This window comes from Trichechus manatus, unplaced genomic scaffold, assembly GCF_000243295.1.
Source record: "Trichechus manatus latirostris isolate Lorelei unplaced genomic scaffold, TriManLat1.0 scaffold00216, whole genome shotgun sequence".
Lineage (NCBI taxonomy): Eukaryota > Metazoa > Chordata > Mammalia > Sirenia > Trichechidae > Trichechus > Trichechus manatus.
The window spans coordinates 2,822,360-2,839,329 of NW_004444152.1; the positions used below are offsets into that span (position 1 = coordinate 2,822,360).

At 42.3% G+C, this 16,970-nt stretch overlaps 1 protein-coding gene across 1 annotated transcript; it reads left to right on the plus strand.

Moving 5' to 3' along the window:
- The first annotated feature begins 1,054 nt into the window (after positions 1-1,054).
- On the plus strand, positions 1,055-12,445 carry LOC101347124 (zinc finger protein 235-like). Its single transcript, XM_012559198.2, has 5 exons — positions 1,055-1,236; positions 2,470-2,613; positions 3,038-3,091; positions 5,046-5,172; positions 7,140-12,445. Exons 3-5 carry the CDS (start codon positions 3,077-3,079, stop codon positions 9,473-9,475), a joined length of 2,478 nt encoding a protein of 825 aa, XP_012414652.1. The 5' UTR covers positions 1,055-1,236; positions 2,470-2,613; positions 3,038-3,076; the 3' UTR covers positions 9,476-12,445.
- The last annotated feature ends 4,525 nt before the right edge of the window (positions 12,446-16,970 follow it).

A 16,970-nucleotide genomic window follows, 5' to 3' on the forward strand; every position in this document is an offset into this window, starting at 1 on the left:
CTGTCCCCAAATATCTATCTCCTATAAGACACCAGTCATTGGATTTAGGGGCTACCCTAATCCAGTATGCCCTCATCTTAACTTTATTACAGCTACAGAGACCCTGTTTCCAAATAAGGTCATGTTCACAGTTACCTGGCTGAGGACTTGAACATATGTTTTTGGGTACACAATTCAAGCCACAGCAAATGGGATGTAATCCAGTATTTTCATAATTTATTATGAGGCTCAAACCATCTTAAACTTGGCCAGTGAGAGTACCTTTAAGCTGTGTCCTTTCGGCATGTATCTATTCTTCTTCTTCTTTTTTTTTGGTTAATATTTTATTTTTGGTGAAAATATACACAGCAAAACCCACTCCCATTCAACCGTTTCTAGACAAAATGATCAGTGACATTGATTTGATTCTTCATATTGTGTCAGCATTCTTATTTCTCTTCTGGTTGTTTCACTCTTATACTCCCTGCTCCCCACCTTCTTGTCTATGTTTTAAAATAGCTGTTGTCCATTTGGTCTTATGTAGATGATTTTCTAAAAGAATGCAATACTCAAGGGTGACAGTCTTTACTTTTTGAGCTACACTGTTACTTAGTTTGAAGGTGACTTCAGGGGATAGTTTTGATTCAAAGAAGAGCAACTCAGGACAGTAGTCTCAGGGACTCCTTCAGCCTCAATATGCCCAGAAAGTATGGATTTTTAAGAATTTGAAGTTCTTTTCCACATTTTTCTCCCTTTCTATCAGGATCCATCTCTTGTGACCTAGTGGTTTGATAGTGGTAGCCGGGCACCATCTAGTTCTTCTTGTTTGTTTTTTTCATTCTTTAAGCACTTCCTTACTTTCTGGCATAACCAGATATTTTAGGCTTAGCTTGTACCAGCCATTTCTTTAGTTAATCTAATTCCTTTTAGTGGAAGAAGATATTTGAAAGCCTTCCCCCTTTCGATGTTTGCAAATCCCCCTTCAGACAGAAACCTGGCTTCCACTATCCTCAGTATATTATTTACTTGCTCAGTACATTAATTTACTAGTTTAATGTTACCAATCTTCCAGCCTTTTAGCAAACCACCTGCCCTCCTCACCATCCTGCTTGCTTGGACACAAGGTCCATGCCAACATCTGTGTACGGCATCCCCTCACTGCCCTGTGTCCTCAGCTGTTGACATCTCTACGCTGGGAGCAGAAGGGAAGGAAGATGGGAAGGGAAGGGCTGCCCATGTCAAGTTACTGTTGCTAAGGTGAGGAATTTCTTCTTTTTACATATCAATTTTATTAATTAATTTATTTATTGTACTTTAGGTGAAGGTTTACAGAACAAATAGTTTCTCGTTAAACAGTCAGTACACATATTGTTTTATGACATTGGTTAACAACCCCACGACATGTCAACCCTCTCCCTTCTCAACCTTTTTTTTTTTGGTGAAAATATACATAGCCAAAGATACACCATTTCAAAAATTTCTACATGCACAATTCAGTGACGTCGATTGCATTCTTTCAGTTGTGCTGCTATTCTTACTTTAGATGAAGGTTTACAGAACAAAATAGTTTCTCATTAAACAGTACACATGTTGCCCTGTGACAATGGTTAACAACCCCACTACATGTCAACCCTGTCCTTACTCAACCTTGGGTTCCCTATCACCAGCTTTCCTGTTCCCTTCTGCCTTCTAGTCCTTGTCCCTGGACTGCTGTGCCTCATTAGTTCCGTTTTGTTTTATGGGGCTGTCCAGTCCCCAGCTGAACAGTGAACCTCGGAAGTGACTTCACCACTGAGCTAAAAGGGTGTCTGGGGGCCATACTCTCGGGGTTTCTCCAGTCTCTTTCAGGCCAGTAAATCTGGTCTTTTTTGTGTGTTAGAATTTTGTTCTACATCCTTCTCCAACTCTGTCCAGAACTCTCTGTTGTGATCCCAGTCAGAGCAGTCAGTGGTGGTAGGCAGGCACCATCTAGCCATACTGGACTCAGTCTGGTGGAGGCTGTGTAGTTTAGTCCTTTGGACTGAGCTTTTCCTTGTATCCTGTTCTCTTCATTCTCCCTTGCTCCCGAAGGGGTGAGACCAGTGGAGTATCTTAGATGGCTGCTCACAGGCTTTAAGACCCCAGACACTACTCAAAGGTGAGGAATTTTTGAGTAAGACAAATAGAATGAACCACTTCACAGCTTAAAGGTGACTCACAGGACAGAACATCAACTTGAAGTTCAGGTGCGTTATGAGATACATTTGTTAGAAATCACACGTTCAAGGACAGTCTTATAATGCAGAATGTTGTTGCTAGGTGCCGCCAAGTCGGTTCCAACTCATAGCAACCCCATGTACAACAGAACAAAACATTGCCTGGTCCTGCACCATCCTCACAATCGTTGCTGTTTGAGCCTATTGTTGCAGCCACTGTGTCAGTCCGTCTCATTGAGTGTCTTGCTCTCTTTCACTGACCCTCTACTTTACCAAACATAATGTCCTTCTCCAGGGCCTGGTCCCTTCTGATAACATGTCCAAAGTACGTGAGACGAAGAATGGTATCTGCTTTTCTTCAGCTGTAAGGAAATGGGGAATCATGGCACAGTTCTAAGATTTCCATCTACTCATTTACTTCTCTCAACAATTCTATGAAGTAAGTGCTATTTTTATCCCCATTTTACCAAAAACAATTGCTGCACAGAGAGTTTAATAATTTGCCCAAGAACTATTCAGCTAGAAAGTAGAAGTGCCAGGCTTTGAACCCAGGCAGTTTTGCCTTGGAGCCCACTCTTTTAATAAGTACCTTGTGCTACCTCTCATTCCCTACCATCTCCTGGAAATAAATATCTACCTTGTGAGCTACAAGGAGCACTTGTGTTAGGGTTGCTGCATACAGCTGTGAGGGTTATTCACTACACAGAGGCACTTGACCGAGGTAGCTGGAATCCAGACCATACTCTAACAGGTTTTTGTAACTGCATCTACCTGGAGGAAGGAATACCTTTATGATCACTTGAAGATGCCATATGGCACAGGTAGTCAGGCCTATATCTCATGACTTCTTTCTCTTTCCCCAGTTCTACCTTCCCGGGACTCTGTGTCAAGAAGAGGAGAGAATGACTAAGTTCCAGGTGAGTTGTGCTTTCTTGTCTCTTAATAATGATACCTCGCTGCTCAAAGATGAATGCCTCTTCCTTCTGTACAGGAGAAAAATAGGCATTTGACTGTCTATTGTATGCCAGGGACTTGCTGTTTTGTTTTTGTTTGAGTTTTTCTTAGTTTTATATTCTCACCATTTATTTATCACACAGTTGTTGGTAGGTGCCATCGAGTCAGTACCCACTCATAGCGACCCTCTGCACAACAGAACAAAACACCGCCCGGTCCTTCGCCATCCTCACAATCGTTGTTAATGCTGAGCCCGTTGTTGCAGCCACTGTGTCAGTCCATCTCATTGAGGGGCTTCCTCTTCTTCGCTGACCCTCTGCTTTACCAAGCGTTATGTCCTTCTCCAGGGACTGGTCCCTCCTGATAACATGTCCAAAGTACATGAGACGAAGTCTCGCCATCCTCGCTTCCAAGGAGCATTCTGGCTGTATAAAAATCAAGCTCCCCTGAATGGGGCAAATGCTTAAGCACTGAACTATAAGATTTAAAAACTGATAATGTCTAGTGCTGGCCAAGGTAAGGCAATTCAGTGATTCTTTTATTTTCTTGGAGGAAGGTATTCTGGGAGGATGATCTGACATATTAACAGAGTTTTGAAAGTGCATATTCTTTGACATTGCAATTTCAATTTATTGGAATTTCTCTTAAGAAAGCAATCAGACTATTGGGCCAAAGACAAAGTCTAAAAGTAAATGTTTATTAATTGGATTGGTTAAATGTATTACATCCCAAAAACCATTGCCATCGAATAGATTCTGACTCATAGTGACCTCATGTGACAGAGTAGAACTGCGCTATAGGGTTTCCAAGGCTGTAATCTTGAGCAGATTGCCAGGTCTTTCTCCCGAGGAACGGCTAGTGGGTTCGAACCTCCAACTTTTCGATTAGTAGCTGAGCACTTAACCACTGCACCACCAGGGCTCCTTGGTTTAATATATTATAGATCATAAATTCCATGAGCTACTTTGTAGCCTTTAAATGAGTGAAGTAGATGATGATGATAGCTAACATTTATTGAGTACTTAACTATATGCCAGTTGTCCTAAAAGCTTTACAAGTATTCATCAACGTAAAACTTAGAACAACTTCATGATGTAGTTGCCGTGATCATCCTTATTTTACAAATGAGAAAACACCAGAGATTAAGAGATTTGAGTAATTTATCCAAGGTCACACAGCTAGCAAGAGGCAGGGCCTTGCGATATGCACCAAGACAGTCTGGTGCCAGAACTGTGCACTTCACTTTAGTACTATGAGTGCTGCAGTATATGGATGTGACATGTGTCTCCAAAGCACAGAGGACTAATTAACTACCTGCCCAGGAAGGCTAACTGAAGGCCGGTGAGTGTGGCAAATGTTACAAAAAATGGGAATGGGCAGAGTTCAAAGTTATCAATCACATTGTAAAATGTGTATACCCTGTGACTTGGGAATTAAATTCTTGGGACTTACCTATAAGAATAGTCACAAGGAGCATCAAGTTAAAGGTATGGGATTTTTTTGTTTTTTTTTAGTTGCAGCGCTTTAGGGTGACTACAGTAAATCAATATATAGCATTGGGAATGTGGAAGGCAAAGAGGAAGGGCAAAAAAACCCAAAACAAATCCATTGCCATCAAGTTGATTCCAACTCATCGTGACATCGTGTGTGTCAGAGTAGAATTGTGCTCCATAGGGTTTGCTTGGCTGTGATCTTTACAGAAGCAGATCACCAGACCTTTCCTCCATGATGCTGCTGGGTGGGTTTAAACTGCCAACCGTTAGGTTAGTAGTCAACTGCAAACCATTTGTACCACCCATGGACTCTATTAAAAACTGACTTGAGTCCCTCAGAATCTGCAACAACTTCCCATCCATATTCTCTGCTGTCTCAGTGCTGCCCCTCTTCCAGTGAGGTTGTGTGTGTTTGATGTTGTAGGAAGCAGTGACATTTAAGGATGTGGCTGTGGTCTTCACTGAGGAGGAGCTGGGGCTGCTAGACTCTGCCCAGAGGACGCTGTACCGAGATGTGATGCTGGAGAACTTCAGGAACCTGCTCTCAGTGGGTGAGGATAGGTGCACTCTGTAACTTGGCATCAGTGTTCTAGGGTGTTTTGATATCCCCAACCACTTAGGGCTTTGGGGCCCCTGAAACAGTTCCCTGAGCTTGAGGATCTGAGTATCCTAGTCCCTGAGGGCCATAGAGAGAAGATACTTTTGGTCTTTCTGCCGAGGCAAAAGTTTGTCCTTCTCAATGAACTGTAATGGGCAGTGTCACTTTTGTGTCTTGTCTTTCCTTTTTCCAACTGTGTTGTGACTTATCAGTGGATTGTGAATCAATTTAGTGAATCATACCAGAATTTATTTTTAAAAGAATCAGAATAAAATAGAATGGAACAGAAAATATCAGAGCACCTTAGCAAAGAGTACACACGTTAAAGCAAGAACAAGCCAATTATACTGAGTTGTATGAGGGAGAGTGGAAGGTATAGGAGAAATACACCTTGATGGTTATTGTTGTTAGTTGCCATTGAGTTGATTCCGACTCATGGTGAATGCTTATGAGTTTACATATATGTACATGTATACTGGTTCATGACACAAAATGCATTTGTTATGACACGTTGAGATTAAAAAATAGTTTGAAAGTTTGAAAAACACTCCTTTAAAAGGATTGAAGATTATGTGATTGGAACCAACATTTTCATAAGGTTTTCCTGTATTTACTTAAACGCTTTAACTTTGTAGTTCTAACCAAACTGAACATCATTCTCACCCAGTGACTTTTCTGTAGGCTTGAATAGCTGAGTTACACACTTAGAAGAATTTAATTTTAGAATTAATAGATAGATAGTTGCCATTGAGTTAACTCCAACTCATGGTGACCCTGTGTGCAACAGAATGAAGTGTTGCCCAGTCCTGTGCCATCATCACAATCATGGGCATGTTTGAGCCCATTGTTGTGGCCACTGCCAGTCTGTCTCACTGAGGGTCTCCCTCACCCTCATTGGTCCTCTTGTTTACAAACATGATCTGCTCATCCAGTGTTTGATTCCTCCTGATGATGTGTTCAAAGCAGGCGAATCAGACAGTGTTCTGTTGTAATCCATAAGGTTTTCATTGGCTAATTTTCAGAAGTAGATTTCTAGGCCTTTCTTCCTAGTCTGTTTTAGTCTGGAAGCTCTGCTGGAACCTGTCCACGCTGGGTGACCCTGATGATATTTGAACTACCAGTAGCATAATATCATAGCAGCACGCCAGCTACCATAGTACAACAAACTGATAGGTAGTGGTCCAAAAATATACTTCCCTCCAATCATCTGTTTAAGGGCTCTTGGTACCCCATGACAATCTATCTGTAAACTTTTCCTGGACATTTTTGAGCAAGGATGACATATCCGATGTATAGATTGTGCCATGCAGTCCTGATTTTGAGGTATAGAGACAGGCATGATAAGATTGTTTTCACTTATCTCTATACCTGCTGCTCAAAAGAGAAGGCGGCTTTTGATTGACTATACTTAGAGGTAGGAAGGTGAATTTTCTCTTCTGTAAAATATTTCTAGGATGTCTTTATTGCTCTGCATCTGCCTGATTTCTTACTTGCATCTCACATGTTAGACTTGGTGTGAGTCTGAGTGGGTCTTCCAAAAAAAACAAAAAACAAACCCATTGCCATCGAGTTGATTCTAACTCATAGTGACCCTATAAGACAGAGTAGAACTGCCCCCATAGGGTTTCCAAAGAGTGGCTGGTGGATTCGAACTGCCCACCTTTTGGTTAGCAGCCGAGCTCTTAACCACTGTGCCACCAGGGCTCTAAGTGGGTCTTAACACTTAGTAAATAGGAGCCTGATGACCATCTCTTTGTTTCTGTAGGCAAGTAAAATGAAGAACAGGATGTAAGATGGTAAAGTCAGGGTGCGCCTTCCCCTGATTCATTGAGGCGTCTGCTGTGGCCATAGTGTGAAATCTTAGAATTTCACACAAAACGTTCATTTATTCTCACCTTTGAATTCTCTTTATCCTTACAGAGGACAAGCATCAAAATAAGAATGAGATTGAGACTCTTCAAAGGTTAAGGTACCATTTATATGAAGAGCTTTCCTGCAATCATATCTGGGAACAGGTTGTAGAAGAATTAACTAGAAGTCAAGATTCCACGATAAATCTTCAAGAGAAGAGTCCTTGGTTACTAAAACAAAATGATTTCCCCTGTCAGATCTGGGCAGGGGTATCTATTGAGTTTTCTGAAGAGAACAACTATCTAATGAATCTTCAAGGGAATAGTTGCAATATTAAAAATCAGAAGTTTCCAACTTGGAGAGTCGAAGATTTGGGGAGGACATCGTATCTGAGTGAGTCACAGAATTATCAGAGTAGATGTGAGCAACTTCCTGTGGAAAAAACCCTGTGTAAATGTGATCAGTGTGTTGACAGCTCCAGTTGGATCTCAGTCCACCATGAGGATCACGGAGTACACCAGAGAGACAAAGCTTCTAGCCACAGCAGAAAAGACTTCATGGAGAAATCATCACTTCATCAGTGTAATACAGTTGACAAAGGAGAGAAAACCTGCACGTGCAATCAGTGTGACAAAGGCTTCGGTGATGCCTCCAGTCTTGCACTTCATCAGAAATCGCACATAGGGGAGATACCCCATACATGTAGTGAGTGTGGAAAGGGTTTCAGTTATAGCTCAGTTCTTCACATTCATGAGAGTGTTCACACCAGAGAGAAACACTATAAGTGTGATCAGTGTGCAAAGGGCGTCAGTCAGAGTTTGTACCTTCACACATATCAGAGAGGCCATACACGGGACAAACCCTACACGTATTATGAATGTGGCAAGGGCTTTGATCAGAGCTCCTCTCTTCACACTCATCAGCTTATTCATACAGAAGAGAAGCCTTTTAGGTGTGATAGTTGTGGGAAGAGTTTCAGTTGTAGCTCTGATCTTAACATCCACTGTCGAATCCACAGTGGAGAGAAACCCTATAAATGCAAGGAGTGTGGGAAAAGCTTCAGGCAGAGCTCACATTATCAAGCTCATCTAAGAGTCCACACAGGAGAGAAATCATTTAAATGTGAGGATTATGAAAAAGACTTCAGTGGGAGATCAGCATTTTGCAGTCATCAACAAGTCCACTCCGGAAAGACCCCTCATCAATGTGATAAGTGTCTTAAGGATTTCAGTAGTAAGTCAGGTCTCTACATCCATCAGAATGTTGATACAGTTGAGAGACCTTATAAGTGTGAGGAATGTGGGAAGACCTTTAATTGGAGTTCACATCTTCACGTTCATAAGAGGATCCACACAGGAGAAAAACCCTATAAATGTGAGGAATGTGGTAAGGGCTTCAGTCAGAATTCACATCTTCAAGCCCATCAGAGAATGCATACTGGAGAGAAGCCATACAAATGTAATATTTGTGCTAAGGGCTTCAGTCGCAGTTCATATCTTCGGGTGCATCAGCGAATCCATACTGGAGAGAAACCATTTAAATGTGTGGCATGTGGTAAGGGCTTCCGGCAGCGCTCCTATCTTCACACACATCAGAGAGTTCACATGGTAGAGAAACCCTACAAATGTCATGACTGTGGTAAGGGCTTTTGTCAGAGTTCTTCTCTTCATGCTCATCAGCTAATTCACACAGAAAACATGTCATGTAGTTGTGAGAGGTATGGGAAGAGCTTTAGTAATGGCTCAGATCATAGTGTTTATTGTAGAGTTCACACTGGCAAGAAATCCTTTGAATGTGAAAAGTGTGGGAAACGCTTCAGTTGGATCTCGCATCTTCAAGCTCATCTAAGAGTCCACACAGAAGAGAAACCATTTAAATGTGAGGATTGTGGAAAAGCCTTCAGTGGGAGATCAGCGCTTCGCAGTCATCAACAAATCCACTCAAGAGAAACCCCCTATCAGTGTGATAATTGTCTTAAGGGATTCAGTAGTAAGTCAAGACTCCGTATCCATCAGAGAGTTCACACAGTTGAGAAACCTTATAAGTGTGAGGAATGTGGGAAAACCTTTAATTGGAGCTCACATCTTTACGTTCATAGGAGGGTCCACACAGGAGAAAAACCCTATAAATGTAAGGAATGTGGCAAGGGTTTCAGTCAGACTTCACATCTTCAAGCCCATCAGAGAATCCATACTGGAGAGAAACCATTTAAATGTAATATTTGTGCTAAGGGTTTCAGTCGGAGTTCTTATCTTCGAATTCATCAGCAAATCCATACTGGAGAGAAACTATTTAAATGTATGGCATGTGGTAAGGGCTTCAGTCAGCGCCCCTATCTTCACACACATCAGAGAATTCACATGGTAGAGAAACCCTACAAATACCGCATCTTCAAGCTCATCTGAGAGTCCATACTGATGAGAAACCATACAATTGCGATGCATGTGGTAAGGTCTTCATAGTTCATCTCTTCACATCTACCAGGGAGTCCACACAGGAGAGAAACCATACAAATGTATTATGTGTGATAGGGGCTTCAGTTGGAGCTCATATCTTCAAGTTCATCAGATAGTCCATGCTAAAGAGAAGCCATACAAATGTGATGCATGTGATAAGAGTTTCAGTTGGAGTTCAAGTCTTTTTTGCTGACCCTCTACCAAGCATGATGTCCTTCCCCAGAGACTGGAACCTCCTGATAACATGTCCAAAGCACTTGAGACGAAGTCTTGCCATCCTTGTTTCTAAGGAGCATTTTGGCTGTACTTCTTCCAAGACAGATTCGTTTGTTCTTCTGGCAGTCGATGGTATATTCAGTGTAAACGTATATAAACATAAGTGTGAGGAGTGTGGAAAAGACTTCAGCAGAAGATCCACACTACACAATTATCAACAAGTCCATAAGGGAAAAAGCCTCTATCAATGTGATAAATGTGGTAAGGGCTTTAATAATAAATCAAGTCTCTGTAGCCATCAGAGAAATCACACAGGAAAGAAACACTACAAATGTGAGAAGTGTAGAAGGGCTTCACTTGGAGCTCACATCTTCAAGCCCACCTGAGAGTCCATACTGGTGAGAAACCATACAAGTGCAATGATGCATGTGGTAAGATTTTCAGTTATAGTTTATCTCTTTACGTTCATCAGAGTCCACACAGGAGAAACCATAGAAATGTAATTGATTTGATAAGAGTTGTAGTTAGAGTTCAAGTCTTCAATTTCATCAGAAACTCCATCATCATTATGAAACTTATAACAAGGACTTCAGTCAGAGCTCATAATCGCCACACACATGAAGAGAAACCCTGTAAGTATGTATGAGAAGGGCTTTAGTCAGAGTTTACATCTTGAAGTTCATCAGAAAGTCCACAATGGAGAAAAACCCTAAAAATGTGAGAATGTGGAAGAAGTTTTAGTGGAAGACCTACATTTCGCAATCATTAAAATTTCATATGGAGAACCCCTTCTACCCCCACATCAATATGATAAGAGTTGTAAGAGTTTTAATAATAAATCAAGTCTCCATACCCATCAGAGAGTTCACACAGGAGAGAAACCTTGCAAATGTGAAAACTGTGGGGAGAGCTTTAGTTAGAGCTCATATTTTCTCATGTCAGTGTTCATTTAGGAGAGAAACCCTATACGTTTTCCCATCTTCAAGCTTATCAAAGAATCCACAATGAAGAGAACCTATACAAATACAAGGAGTGTGTGTGGTAAGGGCTTTTTTTAAAATAACTCAATCTTTATTAGCATCAGGTTATCCACTAAGAAGAGACATTCTTTAAAATGATGTGTTTTAAGGACCCAAAAGGGAGTTGTATTCTTCAACAATCATCAGAGTCCAAATAGGAGAGAAAACTTGTTTTGTTAATGCAGTCAGTATCTCAGCCAAAGCATGAAATATCACAGTTCACAAAGAAACTACATGGCAGAGAACTCCCTAAGAGTGGTATGGTGAGGACTTTAATAAAAACCTTTGTGTTCATCAGTATACACAGCAGAGAGGACTTAAAAATGATAACAACATGGTCAGGACTTTAACGGGAGTTAGAAGATGGACATGAAATAAATCAGCGTCAGTGAGAACTTAAGCTTCGTGAGGACTGGACTTCCTTCAGTGTCTATTGTTAGTTGCTGTTGAGTTAATTATGACTCATGGCACTTCCATATGCGCAGAGTACAACTGCTACATAGGGTTTTCAAGGCTGTGACCTTTTGGAAGCCTGTCTTCCAAGACACCTGTGGGTGGGTTTGAACCACCAGTCTTTCAGTTAGTAGTCAAGCACTTAACCTTTTGTGCCATGCATAAATGGGACGTTGTGGTGAAATGAATTCCTTTGTGTGGCCTTTTGCCTTGGTTCTTGCGGAAAAACAGCTTACGAGATTTTTCCCCTAAGCCCTGAGAGTTACCTTTGCCCTAGTTTTCTACCCCAGAGGGTTTGTTACTTTAGTCCAGGTTGATTGATATTTCCTGGATAAGCTGTAAACAACTTGTAGTTTTAATGCTTTTTGTCTGGCCCTGGGCTGCCGCCTACGCTGTGATTGGTATGCACCTTGCAGAGGCTGGTCAATAGACTATGCAAATTAAGTTTCTATAGCCTACTATGCAAATGAAGTATCTGTGGCCTACAGAGAGGAGATTGGTTAGTTCGTGGCCCTGGTGGGGAGGGCCATGCCTTGAAATTGACAAGGAGTTTGTGTATATATGCAACCAACCCCACAGAGGTTTTTGAGGCAGGAGGCAGACAGAAGTAGAAGGAAGATAGAAGAAGCAGAGAGGAAGCAAAGAACCTCCTAAAAGAGCTGTGACATGGGTCAAGGGCTGTAACACTGAAGACAGACAGAGGTCCAGAAGGGGCCCTGCAGTAGACCTGGCGATGACATGCCCAGAAGGAGCCCAGGAGCGGAGACAGTGGTGACAGGCTTGGCAGGGGCCCTGCAGCAGAGTTGGTGGTGGTGGCAGGGAGGCTGAAGGCAGAGATGCCTGTTCTCATGGTCTGAAAGGAACCTGTCCTCAAGGGGCCAATAGGAGCCTGTCCTGAGGGGACCAAGAGGAGGCTTTTCCTGAGGGAACCGAGAGGAGGCCTGTCCTGAGGGGGCTGAGAGAAAGCCTGTTCTGAGATGGCTGAGAGAGGGTTTGCATGGCAGAGAGAGGTCATGCATGGAAGAGAGGGCATGCACATCAGAGAGAAGGGCCTGCTTGCTTCCATGGCTGAGAGGAGCTGAGAGACCTGTCCTTCACTGAAGAAGGGAGGGATGTATTCTTCACTTCAGGGGAGCCTTCCAGATTTTGCCTACATACTCCTTGATCCTAATCCCAAGTTGTAGTCTGTTGATCCTGATCCTGAGTTGTACCCTCTTACTTCCTTAATAAACCACTTAACTGTATGTATGGTCTGTGAGTTCTGTGTGGCCATTGCAATAGATTATTGAATCCAGAAGAGAAGTAGAGAGTGACGTGGGAGGAATGGCTGGTGTCAGAATTGGTAAAAAGGTTGGAAAGTGGAGGTATGTCTGACCTCCACCTCATAGGAATCAGCTTTGGGCTGATCCTGGTCATTATTTTCCCTGAATTTAGACAGGTTCTGATGCTCCTATTACTACTACCACCATTTCACAATTGGCGTCAGAAGTGGGATGTGTTGCAATGGCTCCTGACTTATGGAAATGTGGAGCTTTGGAGGAGAAAGGATGAATGGGCATGGGATGAGAAACTTTTGATTATTGGGTGTTTTTTTTGGTCGCTGCTATCTGTGATGACTAAAAATAAGAGATGTTATGCTGTAGCAGTGGATAGGAAAGTTGCATCAGGAGTGGGTTAGAGTGAAAGCCCAGCAGGTCAGGCAAGATGATTGATAGGGGGCCAGGGTCTTCTGGTTCAATCCATCCAGAAACCTAAGCCCAAATGCTTACAAATGGGTAAAATAGTCAGAGGGTGGAAAAAAGGTGAAACTGGAATGTTTAAAAAAGTTATGTGTTTATCTGAATGTACAATATTTGTCTGACTGAAGGAGTGTGTTCTCTACCTGGTGTTGTAAATAAAACAGACCTGAGTGTATGATGGAAATGAATATTGGGTATTGTAAAAAAACAGAAAAGAGAGTGTGTAACTCCGCCCCTCAGGCAGTACTTGACTGGATATGCTAAAAGGGGAAATAGTAGATGGGGCTTATGCCAAAAGCCTCTGAGATCAGGAAATTTGAATTTGAGAGACAATTATATTGGGCTTTGAGAGTACTATGATGATTGATGGCTTGACTGACCAAACAGCTGCTTGGTGAATGAATAGTAAAAGAATGTTTGTGTGGGGCACAGCCCTATGCAATCTGAAGGGTGTGTTGAATAGGACATGTCAGTGCCCATCAGAAGAATCCCCCTTCCAGGACTGGAAGTAAATGGAAGCCTGCAAGTAGATACCTAGGTATACTCACTTGAGATGACTACCTGGGTCCATAAGATGAGTGGAAGTGGGGGAGGTGCAACATTGAAGACATGGGCTGAGTTAGAATATGTTCCTTTGCACCTGTTGACCTAATCCAGGTGGCTAGGGATGAGAAAGAAAAGGGACTGGCTGGTCTGAAGTATAGGAAAGTTGTGTGGACTCCTGAGCCTACGGCTGGTACCTGTTGACCTAACTTGGGTGGCTAGGGATGAGCTGACCCCTACTGAATAGGGTTGAGATGACCTGGCCCCAGGTAATGGGGGAAGAGAGAGATGTTTGACACCATGAGTTGGTGTAGTTTGCTGCAATTTAATGGCTTGCCCTGGACTGGACTTTGCTTATGGATGTTGATGGTCAGAGTTCCAACCGGAACAGAAGGTTCTTCAGACCAAGAACATGCTTGTCTCCTCAGGGTACTGGTTTGATTGGGATGGGCAATTTAAACATTGGCTACCTAAAACAGGGTGATAAAGGCATGAAGTGGCTGGCTTACACTCTTTCATGGTGTGCTTACACTCCGAATGAGGGAGACAAGGGAGGATCCCCCACTGAATAGATTCCTCTTTTCCTGATGGGTCTGGAGAAGAGAGGGTGGGGTAAGACACTTAATCTGATTATATGATTCAGTTGTGAGTGTTGTTTATTAAAAGGGTTAATTGTGATTGTAAAACCTGTAGTCGTAGAGTTGTAACTGAAAGAGTGGACTAAGGGGGGGGGGCACTGCTGGACTGGACTGCAGTGGCAAAACCACATGTCCTGTAAATGTTATACGATGCTGATAACTCAAGAGGCTCAGAGCAAGGGAATAATATTCTCAGTTATATTTTATCAGCTGCCAGAAATGGAGCAGCCAAGATGACTTTTGGAGAACCTGACCAAATCAGGTGGACACCTGTAGCAGACCTGAGTAATTGGTACTAAGTGATCTCACTCTGAGAGTTTTTGCTCTATGGATGTACTAATTGTTAATAACTGATTTAGACTCGTAAAAAGTAAGTAAAGAACCCATGGGAAAAAAGCTAGAGGGTGGACTGTGGAGAAATGAGTTCCTTAAAGTAGCCTTTTGCCTTGGTTCTTTGGAAAAAACAGCTTGAGATATTTTTTCCCTAAGCCCTGAGGAGTTACCTTTGCCCTGATTTTCTACCCTAGAGGGTTTGTTACTTTTGTCCAAGTTGATTGACATTTCCTGGATAAGCGATAAACAGCTTGTAATTTGATACTTCTGTCTGGCCCTGGGCTGCAGCCTGCCCAGTGATTGGTATGCACCTTGCAGGGGTTGGTCAATAGACTATGCAAATAAAATTATTATAGCCTACTATGCAAATGAAGTGTTTGTGGCCTACAGAGAGGAGACTGGTCAGTTTGTGGCCCTGATGGGGAGGGCCATGCCTTGAAATTGGCAAGGAGTTTGTGTATATATGTAGCCAACCTCACAGAGGTTTTTGAGGCAGCAGGCAGATAGAAGCAGAAGGAAGAGAGAAGCAGAGAGGAGGCAAGGAACCTCCTAAAAGAGCTATAAGACAGATTAAGGGCTGTAACACTGAAGATGGTGAGATGCCTGGAAGGGTCTCTGTGGTGGAGTCAGTGGTGATGGCAGAGAGGCCTGTCCTCGGGGCTGAGGGAAAGGCTGTTCTAAAGGCCAAGAGGAGGCCTGTCCTGAGGGGGCTGAGAGGAAGGCTGTTCTAAGAGGCCAAGAGGAGGCCTGTCCTGAGGGGGCTGAGAGGAAGGCTGTTCTAAGAGGCAAAGGCCTTTCATGAGGGGGTTGAGAAGAGTCCTGTCCTGAGGGGGCTGAGAGGAGGCCTGTCCTGAGACAGCGGAGAGGGGATTTACACAGCAGAGAGAAGGACCTGCGTCATTGCATGGCCGAGAGGAGCTGAGAGAGCTTTCCTGCGCTGAAGAAGAAAGGGATGTGCTCTCTGCTTCGGGGGAGCCTTCCAGACTTTGCTTACATGCTTCCTGATCCTAATCCTGAGTTGTACCTTGTTACTTCCTTAATAAATCACTTAACTGTATGTATGATCTGTGAGTTCTGTATGGCCATTGTAATGGATTATTGAACCCAGAAGAGACTTAGAGAGTGCCGTGGGAGGAATGGCTGGTGTCAGAATTGGTAAAAAGATTGGAGAGTGGTGGTATGTCTGACTCCACCTCATAGGAATCAGCTTTGGGCTAATCTTGATTCTCATCTCTCCCCCTGAAGTTAGGCAAGGTCTGACTACCATTTCACAGAAATATTTTTTGAAAATTTTAGACAGTTCTCCCTACTAAAACTCACTGAGGTATTCTCATAAAGGAAATCAACAAGTAGCCTTCGTAAAATTTATTCAAATTAACAACAACACATTAAGTAGAGTAAATCTCTATGATACTATATCTTTGGGTAACATGAATTAGATGACAACGTTACTGGGTTTGAATCCTATCCTCTACCCATCCCACTATCAAACAAGTAGGCTGAAGTTTTCATATCATTTTGGACTGTCTGTACAGTGTACTATCATTTTGTGTATAGCAAAAACAAACCAACCAGTTGCCATCAAGTCGATTCCAACTCATAGCAATTCCATATGTGTCAGAATAGAGCTGTGCTCCATAGAGTTTACAGTGGCTGATTTTTTGGAAGTAGATCACCGGCCCTTTCTTCTGAGGCACCTGTGGGTGGACTTGAACCAACAACCTTTCGATAAGCAGCCAAACGTGTTAACTGCACCACACGGGGACTCCTTATAGCAAAAATATAGCTGTCTTTTATTGAGAAGCACTAGGGTAAGGGCAAATGCTAAGGTAATCAGGATACTATAGGAGGATGTAAACTAGATAAAATATGGTACAGATGCTACCTAGATGGGTGAGGCAGGTGGGCATGAGGGCAGGCTGGTAGACTGTTGGGCATTCATTCCACAGAGAGGAATATATTCAAAAGCACAGAGGCATGAACCAGCATGACATCTTCAAGACACTAAGTAAGTCAATATTTCAGTATTGGTATTAGGATTTTTTTTTCCAATAAAGTGATTTTGAAAAAAATTTAGCTGTGTTTTAATTTTGTGCTTTTTGTGACAATACAGACTGACTGAAAAATAATTGGTTTTTATAAGCCTTATAATGTCATCACATTTTATAAGATTGAATTTTTCGATCCCTCGAACATCATGAAGGCAGAGTCTTACTGTAATTCTTTAAAAATGTCAGAAGTAGTTACAGATCACAAGAAGTATTTTGTAAACCTTTAATTGATAATAATTGACTTATTGATATTTTCATCCAGGCTTTTTTTTTTTTCTTTCAGATTGTTTATCACTTGCCTAACTAAATACTACAGCATTTTCTGCGTCTAAACTTTCTAGGGAGACCGTTGCAAGTATGAAGGACATTAATTTTGTCAAATTTTCCACCCCGAGAAAAGAAAAACAAACAAAAAACCCTCGTTGGGACTTTTATTAACATTTCGTCAAATT

Bases quoted from the DNA above. Each gene is read 5' to 3' on its own strand.
- LOC101347124 (XM_012559198.2), top strand. The intron at 5,173-7,139 runs GTGAGGATAGGT...TTATCCTTACAG, and splicing joins CAGGAACCTGCTCTCAGTGG to AGGACAAGCATCAAAATAAG.